The 16,230-nt window shown below is 37.0% G+C and overlaps 1 protein-coding gene across 1 annotated transcript; it reads left to right on the top strand.

Annotated features, from left to right (window-relative positions):
- Positions 1-13,695: 13,695 nt before the first annotated feature.
- On the top strand, positions 13,696-15,122 carry LOC131167279 (zinc finger protein ZAT5-like). Its single transcript, XM_058126019.1, has one exon. The coding sequence runs from the start codon at positions 14,120-14,122 to the stop codon at positions 14,960-14,962; it is 843 nt and encodes a 280-aa protein (XP_057982002.1). The 5' UTR covers positions 13,696-14,119; the 3' UTR covers positions 14,963-15,122.
- Positions 15,123-16,230: the final 1,108 nt, after the last annotated feature.

The raw sequence follows: 16,230 nt of genomic DNA, 5'->3' as shown, positions 1-16,230 counted from the left end.
TCTTTTCTCTAGTGGTACGACATACTTCTATTAGAATTGTGTTGGGGTTGGTAACTCATTACAATCTTCATTTGGAACAAATGGATGTGAAAATGGCGCTTCTTCACGGTGACTTGGAGGAACAAATCTACATGGTACAACCGGAGGGATTTATTGAATCAAGAAAAGAAAATTTTGTTTGCAGGTTAAAGAAGTCTTTTTATGGGCTGAAACAATCTCCAAGGCAATGGTATAAACGGTTTGATTCCTACATGATCAAGATTGGCTACAAACAGTGTGAGTATGATTGCTGCGTTTATGTGAATAAACTTGAGAATGGTTCTCTTATTTTCTTGTTATTGTATGTCGATGACATGTTGATAGCTACAAAGGATTTAACTAAGGTGATCAGTTAAAGGATCTGTTGCATAAGGAATTTGACATGAAGGATCTTAGTTTAGCCAAGAAAATACTTGGGATGGAGATTCGCTGTAATAGGACTGCAGGGAGATTATGGTTATCTCAGGGTGGTTATGTGTAGAAGGTGTTGGAAAGGTTTAGCATGACTGATGCAAGACCGGTGAGTACACCTTTAGCGAATCATTTTAAGTTGTCTACTGCATATTATCCAAGTTCAAATGAGGAAATTTGAGACATGTCAAAGGTCCCCTATGCTAGTGCTATGGGGAGTTTAATGCATGCCATGGTATGTACAAGGCCAAATTTGGCGCATGCGGTAAGCGTGGTAGGCAAGTTTCTCTCTAATCCAGGAAGGCAGCATTGGGAAGCCGTTAAATGGATATTCAGATACTTGCAGGGTACATCGGAATATGGCATCATGTTCGGCAAGCAACAGAGTTGTCCTACAATTATGGGGTTTGTTGATGCAGATTATGCTGGAGATATGGATGACAGAAGGTGTACAATAGGATATGTGTTTACCCTTGTAGGAGGATCGGTATGTTGGAGATCCATGGTACAGTCTCTAGTTGCATTATCCACGACTGAGGTAGAATATATGGCAGTCGCTGAAGCTACAAAGGAAGCCTTATGGCTTACTGGTTTAATCGGAGCGCTGGGAATACAACAAAATGGTGTGGTGTTGCATTGTGATAGTCAAAGTGCTATTTACTTGGCGAAGAATCAGGTATCATGCTAGAACTAAGCATATTGATGTGAGATTTCACAGGGTTTGGGAATTGATTTCTTCGGGTGAACTTGTGTTAGAGAAAGTTCATACTTCTGATAATGCATCAGATATTCTAACCAAATCAGTTACTTCAAAGAAGTTCAAGCATTGCTTGGACTTGCTTCATGTCTCTAAGTGATTGAAGGGAGACAAGCCCAAACCTAACCTTTTTAAGTTCAAGGTGGAGCTATTCATATTTTTGGCGTATAATCGCCAAGGTGGAGATTGTTGTTTGTGGCTCTTATACTTAGATAGCACAGCAAATGCACATGCTTGTTGATGAAACCCTATGTTTGTCGACGAGGGAACTGCAGAGGCTCGTCAACGAAAACTATGAAGTTTGTCAACGAGTAATTACTGAGAGCAGGTGTTTTCAGATTTCATGGTCTCGTCAACGAACACAGGGCTTCGTTGACGAGAAGAGCCTGGGCTACGAGCAGTTTTTCAGAATTTTTGAATTTTGAACGTTGGGTGGTTGGGCAAGCAGGGGGAAACCTCCGAGAAATTGTTATATATATTATTCTAGGCATATATGGGATGAGTGATGATCATTAGAGAAGTGTATTGTGTACATCTTGATTTCTTAGTGAAAATCTATGTCATTGCTTCCGTGGATGTAGGCTTTACCGAACCACATTAAATCTTTGTGTTGTTGATTCTGGTTGTGTATTTTTATTCCCTTGTTGTTTTATTTTCGCTATGCATCTTCATTATCTGATACGATCCGATCCATTATTTTTTCACAACAATTACATTAGTTGTTGCCACTAAAGGTTCTATCTATTGCACTATAAAATATTTTCACATTTTAAAATTTACTACTTTTTTAGGAGATCATGGAAGTCAGAAGATAGTAGGAAGTTATAATAGAAGGTTTCTTTAAATTTTCTCATATTTTCTCATATTGTATCATACATAGTATAATATCCACAAAGTAATGAATAAATAAAAGTTTGATACTTAGGAGTTAAATGTAGTATTTTTATTTTTTAGAAGGTTATTGAAAATAAAAAATGATAGAAAATTGTTTAGAATTTCCTTAATTGATAATAAAAATGTGAGTGAAACTTGCATGAACAAATTCACATTGTTGAAAATTAAACTTGACGGTGGCAGTCATTTTTCACCAACCCCAGCCCACCTTGGTTGAAATTAAGTAAGTCACCTCCCCCAACATGTTAAATATTGAACTTGGTTGGCAGCCACCTCCACTAGCTCCAGTTAATTCTATTGAAATTGATCCTCACCTACCATCCCATCTATGGTTATACATATATATTGTTGATTCTATGAATCCAATCCGATTTTGATAATGACAAATTACTTGGTATTTAATCTGTGCATTGAGACTGTGAACAGGAACAATATTTAGCATGCACGGAAGGATAGTAAGTCATGGAAGCCATGAAGATTAAAGAATATACATCTTCGCACAATCCATGGAACTAAAAGAGTTAAACAATAAAGATGCAAGTGACAAGTTCAAGATCATCATGGGAATGGGTATCTAGAACTAATGTATTCACATATTTCATATGATTTAATTTGAGGCTGAAAATATACCCTAAACTAACCTTAGGACTCATGCATCTCTTGAACATTATTAGGGGATATTTATGGACTTAGAAATATTTTTAAAACCCCCGAAAAATATTTTATAAAAGAGCAAAGAAGATTTTTTAAACTAAAAAGAAAAAATCTAGGAAATGAATAGTTCAGAAGATCGAACTCCACGTTCAGTCGTTTAAAGATTTAACTTTATAAGACTAAAGTTAAGCTCAATCGTTTGAAGAATTTCTTCAGAAGACTGAAGATTAAGTTCAGTCGTCTGAAAAATTATTTGTGAAACACAGAATCTGACAGAAGCACATCAGAAGACTGAACTTAGACTTTAGTTGTCTGAACCCGATACTTCAGAAGATGGAACCCTAACCTCAATCGTCTGACCCTGTGTCCAGGTTATTTTTTCGAAGCTCTAAGGAACTTCAGTCGTCTGAACCTTAACCCTTAGTTGTCTGAACTTGCGGGAAAGTTTAAAAATTTAATTTTTAATGAGAGAACTCGCGAATTATTTTTTGATCCAATAGTTAAGATTCATTCTAAGGGCAAGGTACCTATATAATGAACATCTAAACCCTAGTGCCCCAACCAAAATCAACAAGAATAAGAATAACAATAAGAAACAACCACAAGAAGAAGAAAATCGAACCTTTGGCTTACAATTGAGCATATTAGCACAACTTGGGAGATCACGCTACTAAGGTTGTGATTAGGATTTCAAATCTTATACTACAAATCTGAGCTAAAGCTACTTTGATCCTCAAAAGGTTTTCTTATGATTATTTTGCAATCATTTTGATATTGAGGTTTGGAAAATCAATATACTTGTTAATATTTATTCTCATAGAGTTTTTCATGTAAATTGATTTGCTTGTTGATATTTTGTTTTCAAAAAGTTTTTCATCTCAAAATCTATTATTGAGTATACGCTGAGTGATTGATCTTGAGTGTGTTTACTTATAGATTATTTAGATAAGATCACTACTTAAAAGAGGTTTTCACAATTGGTTAAACGATTTTGATTCAAGTGTGTATTTAGTTAAAGGCTCTATATTTTTTATATCACAAAACCACTTGATTAAATATCCTTAGTGTTCATAACTATTTATATTATTGAGAGATATTTTCTGAAAAACTTTATATTAGGTTTTTGATCTTTGGAAATCATGTTGTATATATTTGCATATTACAAAGATCATATTGTGATTGAATATTTGAAAGAAAGTTTTTTTTATTTTAATCGATATAATATTCAATAAAATGCTTTTGATAAGTTCACATTTGATATTCGTGCATTTTCGCAAAATGAGCTAGAACCCTAATTTTCTCTAAATATTTTACTTATATTATTACTTGGGAGATTTGATAAAAATAAAATTGGTTGAAACATTTCATTCATATAACGATTGTATCGTTACATACATACTGAGTTTCAAGTTTCATCATATATATATGTGATAGGTTTCAATTGTACTCACTAGCTTTGTTAGAAGTGAATCCTGAGTTGTTTTGCAGATTTGATATTATATTGTAATCACGGTTCAGGTTTTGAATCGGGTGAGGAGGAAGTTGTGCTTCTTGTAAGCAGCAGATGTAAGGGAAGCTCCATCTTGGTTAAAGGAGCAGGGATATAGTGGAATCCTTGAGTGGGTTGCTCAAGGCGAGGACGTAGGTCGGGTTAGCTGAATTTCGTAAAATCGTGTTTACCTTCTCTCTTCCCTTGTCCTTTTATTTTCCGCAATGCATTTCAATATCTATCTTGCATGTGTATGTTGAATAACCCCACACGCACTTAACAATTAATTGGGTGAAAAAGATTCATTGATATAACAATTTAAATCAGTTTTAAATCCCTGAAACTGATTTGTTAAATTTAGAAATAGGAATTAAGTGCTAAGCAATATTAAAAGATTTTGAAAATACCCAATTCACCCCCCTCTTGGGATTACACCTAAATTAACATATATATATATATATATATATATATATATCTATGTGTGTGTGTGTGTGTGTAATGTATGTGGTGTAGAAGAGTGAGAGAGTAATCAGTGAGAGACATTATGTATTTTGCGAGTTCTCCATATTTTTTAGATTATTATTGAAATCAAAGAGTGTTTTGTTTGCAATTGAGTGTTTCCTCGCCAAGTTCAATCACAAACAGTGATTGAGTGAGTCCCCTTCACCCATCAGTGGTATCAGAGTACCAAGGTTTGCTGAAATTCGCCAAACAGAGGTGAACATAGAGGAATTTGAAATTTTTTTCTAGATTTTAAGTTCCTTGAAATCAATTTTTGAGCATACCATTGCATAGAACGCATTGAGACAAGTCCATAGGTGAAAATTGCGTCTCAAACGGAGTCTGGACGCCCTCCCATAAACTTACACGCGCCAATAACTGACACTATGTCATCGAGACACGCTGCTCACACCAGCACGAGTGTTGACCGACAATGTCACATGCCCTACGTGCTGACTCACTCCTTCTTTGCCCAACAGACGCTACCTGGTTTGGAAACTTGCAACTCGATTCATGACCTACTTCAGTAACTCAAGCTGAAGATCCGCAAGCACGACCCAACCCGGAGACTGACCTGCATCTAGATCAATGGATCATCACCGACACGTAACTCACCTAGAAGATGCCACCTTTTCTAATGGCACTAATTGATGCCGTTAATCTTCGTTAAAAAAAACTAGTCTATAACTCTTTTGGCCGGTTCAGAGTTATTTAGACTGGTTCTTTGCTTCCCAAAATCAATTCTTGAAGGTTTTTAACCTTCTGAACACAATAGTGGCATTAGATTTGCCAAAATCCTTCCCCAACATTTTTTTTGGATACATATCAAACTTAATGGCAAACGATACTGCACAAGCGGTCATTCCAAAGCTGACAAAGGACAACTATGACAACTGGTGTATTCAGATGAGAGCCCTACTAGGTGCTCAGGATGTCATGGACATCATTGAAGATGGGTACCAAGAAGCCCCATCGAAAGAAGCTGAAGCATCTATGTTTGATGCTCAATGAATGACATTTGGTGTCAATCGGAAAATGGATTGTGAAGCCAAGTCCATAATCTATCGGGGCCTTGATGAGGCCGCCTTCAAAACCATCACTTCCGCCAAGAAATCCCAAGAAGTCTGGAATACTCTCCGCCATACATAAAAAGGAGCCGACAAAGTGAAGAGGATTCACCTCCAAACTCTACGAGGTGAAATCAAATCCTTGCAAATGAAGTCTTCTGAGTCCATTTTCGAGTACTATACTTGGGTAATGGTTGTCTTGAACTAGTTAAGGAGAAATGGAGAGAATCTTATAGACATGAGGACATATGTGAAAATTTTGAAATCTTTGGATCCAAAATTTGACTACACAGTCATCACGCTATAAGAAAAAAAATATCTAGAGACCATGTCTATAGAAGAGCTCGTAGGATCTTTGCAAGCTCATGAGTAGAAGGTGAACATAAGAAGTGACGGTAAGTCATTGGAACAAGTCCTACAGTCTAAATTATCTTTGACTTATGGGAGACACAAGCAAGGGGGGATGTCGCACTAAGGACGAACGCGAGGTCGAGGATCTCACGGAAGAGGATCTGGATATACTGAATCCATTGAGGAGGTCGAGATGGAAAAGGAAGATGTGGGAAACAGAACAACGTCCCATGAGGAAGAGGACGTGGAAGAAGAGGTGGCGGTTACAATAATCGTTAGAACATTGATAAAAGAAACATTGAGTGATATAACTGCCATAAGTTTGGCCACTATAGCAAAGAGTGTTAGGGGTAATAACAAGAAAAGGTTAGCGAGGAGGCTAACCTTACCGAAACTGAAGATGTAGCTGGAGATTCGTTGATGCTAATGGCGCACAACTCAACCTTGGGACCAAAGTTTTTGGTACCTCGACTCTGGAGCCAGTAATCATATGACTGGAAAAAAGAACCTATTCATTGAACTTGATGAGAAATTTTAGGGGGAGATCTCTTTTGGCGATCTCTCTAAAGTCTCAGTCCGAAGGATAGGAGATGTTCTGATCAAGTAGAAGGCCAGAGATCACACTTTCATCTCCAACTTCTATTATGTGCCAGAGATGAAGACCAACATCTTGAGTCTTGGACAACTTGTGGAGAAAGGCTACAAAATTAGCCTTAGAGATAAGCAGATGGTGATATTAGACGCTCGAGGTAAGCTCATCACTCGAGTAACTATGGCAAAGAATTGGATGTTCTCTCTCATCATCTATCACGATATGCCAAGATGTCTAAGCGCCATCATCAACAACAAAGATTGGCTATGGTATCTGAGGTTTGGACAACTCAACTTTGAAAGCTTGAAGTAGTTAGGAAGCAAGAAGATGGTGAACAACATACCCAATATCTAACATCTGAATGAGATAGGTGAAAGTTGTGTTCTGAGCAAACAATAAAGAAATAACTTTGGAAAGCAAGCTGACTGGAGATCTACCACACCACTCCAGCTAGTATACACACAGACGTGTGTGGTCCATTGAACCCAGTTTCAAATGGACAGAAGCGATACTTCCTCACCTTCATTGATAATTATAGTAGGAAGACTTGGGTCTACTTCCTGAAAAGGAAGTTAGAAGTTTTCAAAAAATTCATAGAGTTTGAAACTCTTGTGGAGAAGCAGAGTAGTTATCACATCAAGTCACTTCGATTAGACAAATGAGGAGAGTACAAGAAAGAGACTTTCAAGGAATTCTTTAGGCAATAAGAAATTCAAAATCAGTTCACACCGACCTATACTCCCTAGTTAAATGGTGGGGTTAAGAGGAAGAACCGCACGATCCTTAACATGGTCAGGAGCATGTTAAAGGATAAGAAAGTTTTGGGCAAAAGCGGTGTTATATGCAGTATGTTTACTCAATAGGTGTCCTACGAAGAGTCTTGATACAAAGACACCCCATGAAGCTTGGAGTACTCACAAGCCTAGTGTGAGTCATCTTAGAGTGTTTGGCTCCATAGCCTATACCAAGATCCTAGAGGCAAGAAGGACAAAGTTGGAAGACAAAGGAGAAAAGTGTATCCTTGTTGGATACGACGATAACACTATGGGATATTGATTCTACAATCCCATCAACAAGAAAGGTCATTTTCAGCCGGGATGTCGTTTTAAATAAAATGGAAGTGGTACTATGCTGAATCTTCCAAAGATGTAGAATTGACGCTCGAAGGAGAAGAACCTACACAGACAAGAGAAGTGGCTATCGAGTCGCAAGTTCTCGAACTGTAGACACCTCCACATGGTTTCCATTTAGCACAGATGAATGAAGCTTTATCATCAATTGAGTGTAAAATCTTAGACATGAGGCCTAGAGGAGCCCATACCCTAGGTAATCTGTATGAAAATACGGAACCTATGGAAGAGTATGTTACTCTATACTGTCTGTTGTTGACTAGTGACCCACCTAGCTTTGAGGAGGTTAAAAAATAAGACAAATGGAGAAAATCAATGGATGAGGATATTCAATCCACCAAGAAGAACAAGATTTGGGATCTAAAAAATCTTGTGAAGGGCTACAAGACTATTGGTGTGAAATGGGTCTACAAGACCAAGAAGAATGCTAAAGGAGAAGTCCAGAGATACAAAACAAAGACTTGTCCCAAGGGCCATAGGCAAAAAGAATGGATTGATTATGGAGAAATCTTTACCTTAGTTGCCAGGCTTAAAACTATCAGATTACTAATTTCACTCTCTGCACAAATGGATGGAAGATTTACCAGGTAGATGTGAAATTAGAATTTCTGAATGGTTTTCTAGAAGAACAAATATATATCGATCAGCCACTTGGATATGTGAAGAAGGGCAAAGAAGATAAAGTAATGTACAAGTTGAAGAAAGCACTCTATGGCTTGAAACCGAAACCTCGTGCATGGAACATGAGGATTGATGACTATTTCCAGAAGAATAGATTTGAGAAGTGTCCCTGCGAGCATGCGCTATACATGAAGATGGAGATTGATGGAAGCATGTTGATTGCCTGCCTATATATTAATTATCTGATCTTCATTAGCAAAATTCAAGAGATGTTTGCCATTTTTAAGAGGAGCATGGTCAAAGAATTCGAAATGACGGATATTGTCTAGATGACTCACTTCCTTGGCATAGAAGTCATGCAAAGTGAGATGGGAATCTTCATCTCTTAGAGCCACTATGCAACAAAAATACTGAAGAAGTTTGGGATGGACAACTACAACCCTGTGACAAATCCAGTTGAAATGGGATTGGAGTTGAGAAATAATGAGTAAGGAGATGTTAACCCCACATATTTCAAGAGTCTGGTTGGAAGCTTGAGGTATTTGACACGCAACAGACTAAACATACTCTATGGAGTTAGACTTGTCAGGAGGAATATGGAAACTCCTGACTAGTCCCATCTGAATGCAATGAAGAGAATACTCTGCTCTATCAAAGGTACCATTACTGATGGTATGTTCTACTCATTAGGAGGTGATTGCAAACTTGTTGACCTTATAGGTCACACCTAGTTTTGATAATGACAAATACTCGGTGTGTATTTGATGCATGTTTAAGGATATGTTCAGGTATACTGTTAGTAGGCAAAATGATGGCATAATGAGTAAAATTTGAAGGCCTTGAAGACCTTATTTATGATTGTGTTTCATTTTTATATTCATTATAGGTTTATAATAGTTAATAGGTTCTTGGGCTGTAATAATCATATGCATCATCTGCATGGTATGATAGGTAAGCTCAAACGAAAAATACCTAGAATGACCCTAGGACACTCACATATGTATGACTAAATGAATAGGGTGATTGCATGATTATATAGGACTGAAATGCACTGAGTATGCACGTTTGGTCGACCGTACTACTCAAGTACACTATCACTCGGTTGACCAAACAGAAACCAGGTCAATAGTTTGACCACGACCCGATTGACCGAGCCATGACCAGTGTATTCCTCCCGATCGACCGAACTCCCTTAGAGTCAACAAATTGACCATATGGTCTACCAAGCCTAATATGCATGCCAACCACCTGGTCGACCGAGTTCCCACGTGTGAGAACTCAACAATCTGGTTGACCAAACTAGTTAGTTCAAAAGGTTTCTAGTTGACCGAACTGCGCTAAAAAGAAAAATCGCCCTGGAACTTCCATGTCCGGTTGACCGAATTGTTAGTTCATTTCTTATCCGATCGACCGAACTCAACACAACTTGGTCAACCAAACTTCCTTTGGTCAACCGATGCTCTCGGGTTGTCCCATTATTTTTACCGTGGTTAATATTTTTAAACGGGATTAACTTGGTTAAAATGTATTAAAAATTTTATAATAATTCCCTATGTGTCTTGTACGACTTTAATCAATGGGAAGTCTATATATACCTCTTCATTTGGAATGATTAGCATCATATTAGCAAACTTGATTAATGATTTTTCTCTGAATTGCAAAATCATTCTCTCTCACTTTCAAGTATCCTACACTCATACATACCTTGCCATATTGCCAAAAATTTATTTGTAAGTTTGATCTGAGTATTCTTATTCTATAGATTTGCTCTCTCAAGTTTGTGCTTGTTTGATAATATATTGGTTGAGAGCCAGACCTCAAGTTTTCTTAGGGGACTTTATTAATAAGTCTTTCCTAAGAAGACTTCACTTGAGCTTCTAAGTTTTGCACTATCATTGCAATATCTTAAGAAGTTCTTATTCAATTTTGGTTGCTAAAATACTTTCAAATCATTTTCAAATATCTAATGTGTTTCATTTTGAAAAATCTTTGAAGAGATATTTGTTTATGTGCTAAAGATCTTTGCTGTAATATTCCTCGAGTAATATTATTTGTTGAACACAAAGATCAAATCCTTTTTGCAAACAAAATCTATACATCTCTTGAGCTTTATACGTTAAGAAAAACTATTCGTTGAGATATCTGAAGTGTTGCTAATAACTTTGTTTGAGCATTGTGATTGAATATATTGTGTGATACGAAGATCGTATTATTTGTACTCTCACTCATTGATTACAATGCTTGTATAAATATTCGAGAGTAGACATCTAAGACCACATTGAGCTTACTTTATTATATCATTTGGTGGTGTATGTGATTACTTAGATTGAGTACACATCTGCTTTACATGAAAGCATAATCACTATACCAATTTCATTATTGTGAACATACTATTGTGTTTCCAGGCGTGGCCTGAGGAGGCGGTGATCCAGGCCGGTAAGGATTGGTTGCAAAGGTTGAGGTCATCTTTGTGATAATTGACCTGGTTTGTTTAGGTGCTGCTCTACCTGTTTAAGTGAGCAAGTAAAGTGGTAATCCTTATGCTTGTTAGCCAAGGCGTGGACGTAGGCAATTTGTCGAACCTCGATAACATTTCTACATGTCACTTTCCTTTACTGCTTTATGGTGCTTGCATAGTTAATTAAATTGTGTCATTTAAATTTTGATATATATTATAATTAATTTATTTTACTTGCACTAGATTGACCTTAGGGTTGTGAATATACTACTATTAGGATACTGACTTAGGACATTAAATTTAAAAACACCAATTCACCCCCCCTCTTGGGACCAGGGTAAATCTAACAAAACTTATTGGTTATTCAGATAGTAATTAGGGAAGAGATCTTGATGAAAGAAATAGCATGACTGGATTCACATTCTTTATGGGAGATACAACGTTTACATGGTCATCAAAGAAGCAACCCATCGTAATAGTGTCGTCATGTGAAGCTGAATATGTTGCTGCCAACTCAACTGTTTATCATGGTATATAGATTAGGAATGTACTGAAGTATCTAGGATGTCTCCAAGATGACCCCACAAAAGTCTACATTGATAACCGATCAGTGATTGCACTTTTAAAGAATCTAGTCTTCCATGAAAGAAACAAACATATTGATACTCGGTATCATTTTTTCAAGAAGCATGTCAAGAAGAGAGAAGTGAAACTGATGTCTTGCAGAATGTATGATTAGATTGCTGATATTTTCATAAAACCACTAAGGCATGATATTTTTGTAAGACTGAAGACAATGCTTGGAATGATAAAGTCAGGAGAGTCAAGTTTAAGGGAGGATGTTGAAAATTAAACTAGATGGTGGTAGCCATCTTCACAAACCTCAGCCTACCTTGGTTGAAATTAAGCCAACAACCTCCACCAACTTGTTGAATATTGAAATTGGTCGGCAGCCACCTCCACAAACTCTAGCTAATTTTGTTGAAATTGATCTTCACCTACCATCCTATCTATAACTATATATATATGGAGATGTGTGTGTGTGTGTGTGTCATGTATGTGGTGTAGAAGAGAGAGAATAACCAGTGAGAGAAATTCTGTATTTTGTGAGTTCTCTGTATTTTTCAGATTATTATTGAAATGAAAGAATGTTTTGTGTGCAATTGAATGTTTTCTCATTGAGTTCAATCACAACCAGTGATTGAGTGACTCCTCTCCACCCATCATATATAACATTGGTAAATAATGGCAGGTACTAAGGCTTTTTTACAGTCACCCTGATTGAAGATGTACTTAATTTTTTTGATTCGAATATTTGCCAAAATTGACAACCAAATAGATTCTCTCAGTTATTAGAATTACTAAACCAAAACCCTACCATAAACTGTCAATTTATAAGAAAAGCAAACTCCGATTTTCCCGTTTGGTTTGATTAATTTCAGCCATCAAACAATAAAAATAACAAATACTTTAAACCCAAGACTTTGTCAAGGCTGCAGCCTCACCCCATCTTGGCTTTTAATGCTTCTAACCGGGCCCAAGACTTTTGGTACAAAGTCCGGTAGCTGAGATGGAATAAAAGAGGAGAAATAATTGAAATATAATTTCCATTTCCAACCGTTGTGGTACCAAGAAAATGGGATTACTACAATTGAGGAGATGGGATTAATTACTACAAAGAAACGTTTCACGGGGTAATTGCATGCTGCAATTTTGGCAAGGGTGATCGCACTCTCTTTTAACCTGAGGTGCAATTCTCTTGTCAAACTTTAAAAGATAATTAAATGACCATGTCGAATCAAAGCAAATTTCGATTTGGTTTTTGATTTTTTAGTAAATTTATTAAGAAATATAATGAAAATAAAATTAATAAAAATAAAAAATTTTTAATAAAATTATTAAATTATAAAACCTAATTTTATTTCATTCCACTTCACGATAGAGTGGACCTTGCACTTTAATGACTTTATTATATGACAGGGAGATGACCGGTGGCCGAATTTTCAGGTCCCAATTAATGTCCTAGCTGTGAGCTACACACATTTGCAATGGCAGTGAAGTTGGCATGAAGTAATGATGAACGTGTACTACGTAACACACGTAAAGAATAATTGAACTCAACACACCTTCACCGCGTTTTCTATGCGTGTATAATATATATATATATATATATATATATATATATATATATATATAAACACAATGCACACTCTATACTCTATAATGAGGCCATAAAGTATACCGTCATCATCCAGTACGTTGGGTGGTGGATTGCCATAGCTAATGATTGAGGAGGTACAGCACAAGTTGTGGAGCTAATAAATGCATCATAATTTTTATTCAGCGTGATTTTTGGCTACGGGGATCGATCCAGGTCCATTCTCGAGGATAAGCTATGGCTGTTTTTTGTTCGAAAACATAGATTTTAAATTTGAATTTGAATTTATATTTGATGGAAATTTTATATAATTTTATATTATACATTTATTAAATCTAATTTTGAGTTCTATATTCTTAAATATTACATCACTTTTAGGTATGTTCATTTTATCAATTCTGGCAAAAAAAAAAAAAAAACAGAATTTAATTGTGGGGTTGTTAAAAAGTTTAAATTTTAAAAATTTTGAAATATGTAATAATGATGTATTATTATAAACAATTTAAGTAATTATTAGGTCGTAAGTCATAGACAACTAGGAGTGAGCTGTACCTGGAATAGAATAGTATCTCTATTAGCTAGAGACATAAATATACTTTCCGGCGCAAGAAAGCATTTTCCATCAGAAACTCAAAAGATAGAGGAAGGCAAGAAAAGAAAAGCAAATAGGGAGGGAAAAGTGCAGAGAATGAAGGTGTACATACCGCAAATTCCGTGCTTCCAGGCTTGCACTCCAATCCTCCACGTGGAATCGTTGTGCAAAAGTAATAGACTTGCTTGAAGCCATCTCTCTCTCTCTCTCTCTCTCTCTCTCTCTCTCATGCCCATCTGTACTTGATGCCTATACACGACTTGCCATGCATGCTTACTGCTCACGGGGGCGGCACTGCTACCTAATAACCATATTCTTGCCCTCCACTTTCATCGATCTCCCTACATAATAAAAACCCCACAACTCCTCCCAACTGCCTTGCTTCTTCTTCTTCTTCTTCTTCCCATGATGGCTGCCTGTGAAAAAGTTTTGGGATCAAACGATCACATGCATACATTAATCAAAGGCAAGCGCACCAGGCGGCAAAGGCCGCCATCATCTCCCATGCTATCCACTGCTTCTAGTTCATCTAGCACCGAAGAAGGCGACGGCAGCACCGATAGTGGTGGAGACAATTCCGGTGGATACCGCGTCGTCGCAACCTTATCTTCAACCACCTCGGCGAAACTCACCGAAGGGAGCAGCATGGGAGAAGAAGAGGACATGGCCAACTGCTTGATTCTCCTCGCTCGGGGCAACCGAACCCAAAAAACATCCAAACAACCTGTGGTCGTAGCAGCCGCTGCCACTGCCGCTGCCACCACCAACGCGGCCAGGCTTCGCAGTTACGAGTGCCACACGTGTAACAAGTGCTTCCCTTCGTTCCAGGCGCTCGGCGGGCACCGGGCCAGCCACCGAAAACCTAAGGCCGTTGCCGAGGACACCAAAACTTCGCTGTTTAGGAACAAGGGAGGAGATGAATCCAAGAGCTATACCACAGCCCTTTCGTTGCAAATTGGAAATAGGAATTCGTGCAGCAATATTCATAATAATAAAACTAGGGTTAAGGTTCATGAGTGCTGGCACTGTGGCGCTGGATTTTCTTCGGGTCAAGCCTTGGGGGGTCACATGAGGCGCCACAGAACGCTTGTGGAAGCAACAGAGGCCAAGAAACCAAGAAATCTTCTGTGTTTGGATCTTAATCTTCCAGCGCCGGAAGATGATCGCCGGGAATCCAAATTCCCGTTCGCGCCCAAAGATCCAAACCTGGTCTTCACGGCGTCATCATTGGTTGATTGCCATTACTGAACTGCAGCTTCAGCTTAATTAGTTCTTATTGATTCATTAATTCATTAATTCCGTGGACTCATGGGAGGCACGCACATACCCATATGATTTATTAACCTCGGGCATTAATTTGGCTCCCAATTTTAGATTTTTAAGAATTTGGATGAATTAAAATTGATTATATAGCTTGGTCTAAATTTATACAAATTGAAAATTGAAGGCTGAAATCATGCTCCAAATGCAGCTTAACATTGATTTTCTTGGTTCATGGTCAAAACATTGATTTTCTTTGTTATATTATGTTCATTACTATATGTCATTGATTCATGGAATTATTTAATTTTGAGCAAAAAGCAATTTGAAGTCGGATTATTTCTAATTTCTAAGTGGGTGTTGTTTGTGGTAGCATTTGATTTACAAAAATTGAAGATTTGTAGTGAGTTATGAAATCTTTTCATTTATTTTCTTGGTTCGTGATTTCCTTTTACATGGGTTTGGCTTAATTTGGTGTGTATGACGAGAAAGAGAGAGGCGTCAGACCTTCTAATTGGATTAGGATTGGGAGCCCCATGTTTCACTGGAAAGGGAGAGCTTGAAGCAATGGAATAGGTTCCTAGCTTTTAAAAGAAAATTTTGAAATATTGGTTTTTGAAAGTATGGTCTTCTTGTGCTCCCTTATAAAATGGTGACACTGACCAACTAGAAGAAACGTCCAAGAATTACAAAGGAAAATTACTTGAATGAGGTGAATCATTTGTCACATTGGCAATCCACGAATATTAACTAACTACTTAGATAAAAGAGGCTAGCAAGGTAACAATGGCCGCCCAATCAGATAGCGACAAGGCAAGCAAGCATTAGGCATGTCAGTCATAATAAATTTGACCTTTATTGTTATGAAATGGTCCCAATTTATTATTAGATTTTAATATTTTAGAAACAGTCGTAATTTATTAGTAAGGATAAGTTTGCGTTGAGGAATGTCTATTTCAAGGAAAAAAATTTGTTTTAATATATTAGTTACAATTAGTTACTGAAGAAATTATGTTGTTACTATAAAATAAATAATAATGTAAAACATTTTATAAGTTCATAATAAGGAATAGATAAGAAATAATTATTCCCAAATCTCATCATATGAATGTCTAATATTCCTTTCTTATTACATATTGAATGAAATAATTAGGAATATATAAGGAATAATTATTCTCTCGATTCCCAAAATTTAAACTATATTTCATCTTATTCCAATGAATAACTATATTGTCAAGCTCTCACGGGCATGACGC

Source organism: Malania oleifera, chromosome 11, assembly GCF_029873635.1.
Source record: "Malania oleifera isolate guangnan ecotype guangnan chromosome 11, ASM2987363v1, whole genome shotgun sequence".
In the NCBI taxonomy this organism is placed as follows: domain Eukaryota; kingdom Viridiplantae; phylum Streptophyta; class Magnoliopsida; order Santalales; family Ximeniaceae; genus Malania; species Malania oleifera.
The sequence above is the reverse complement of the archived record's forward strand: the minus strand, read 5'-3'. Positions and strand labels throughout refer to the sequence as shown.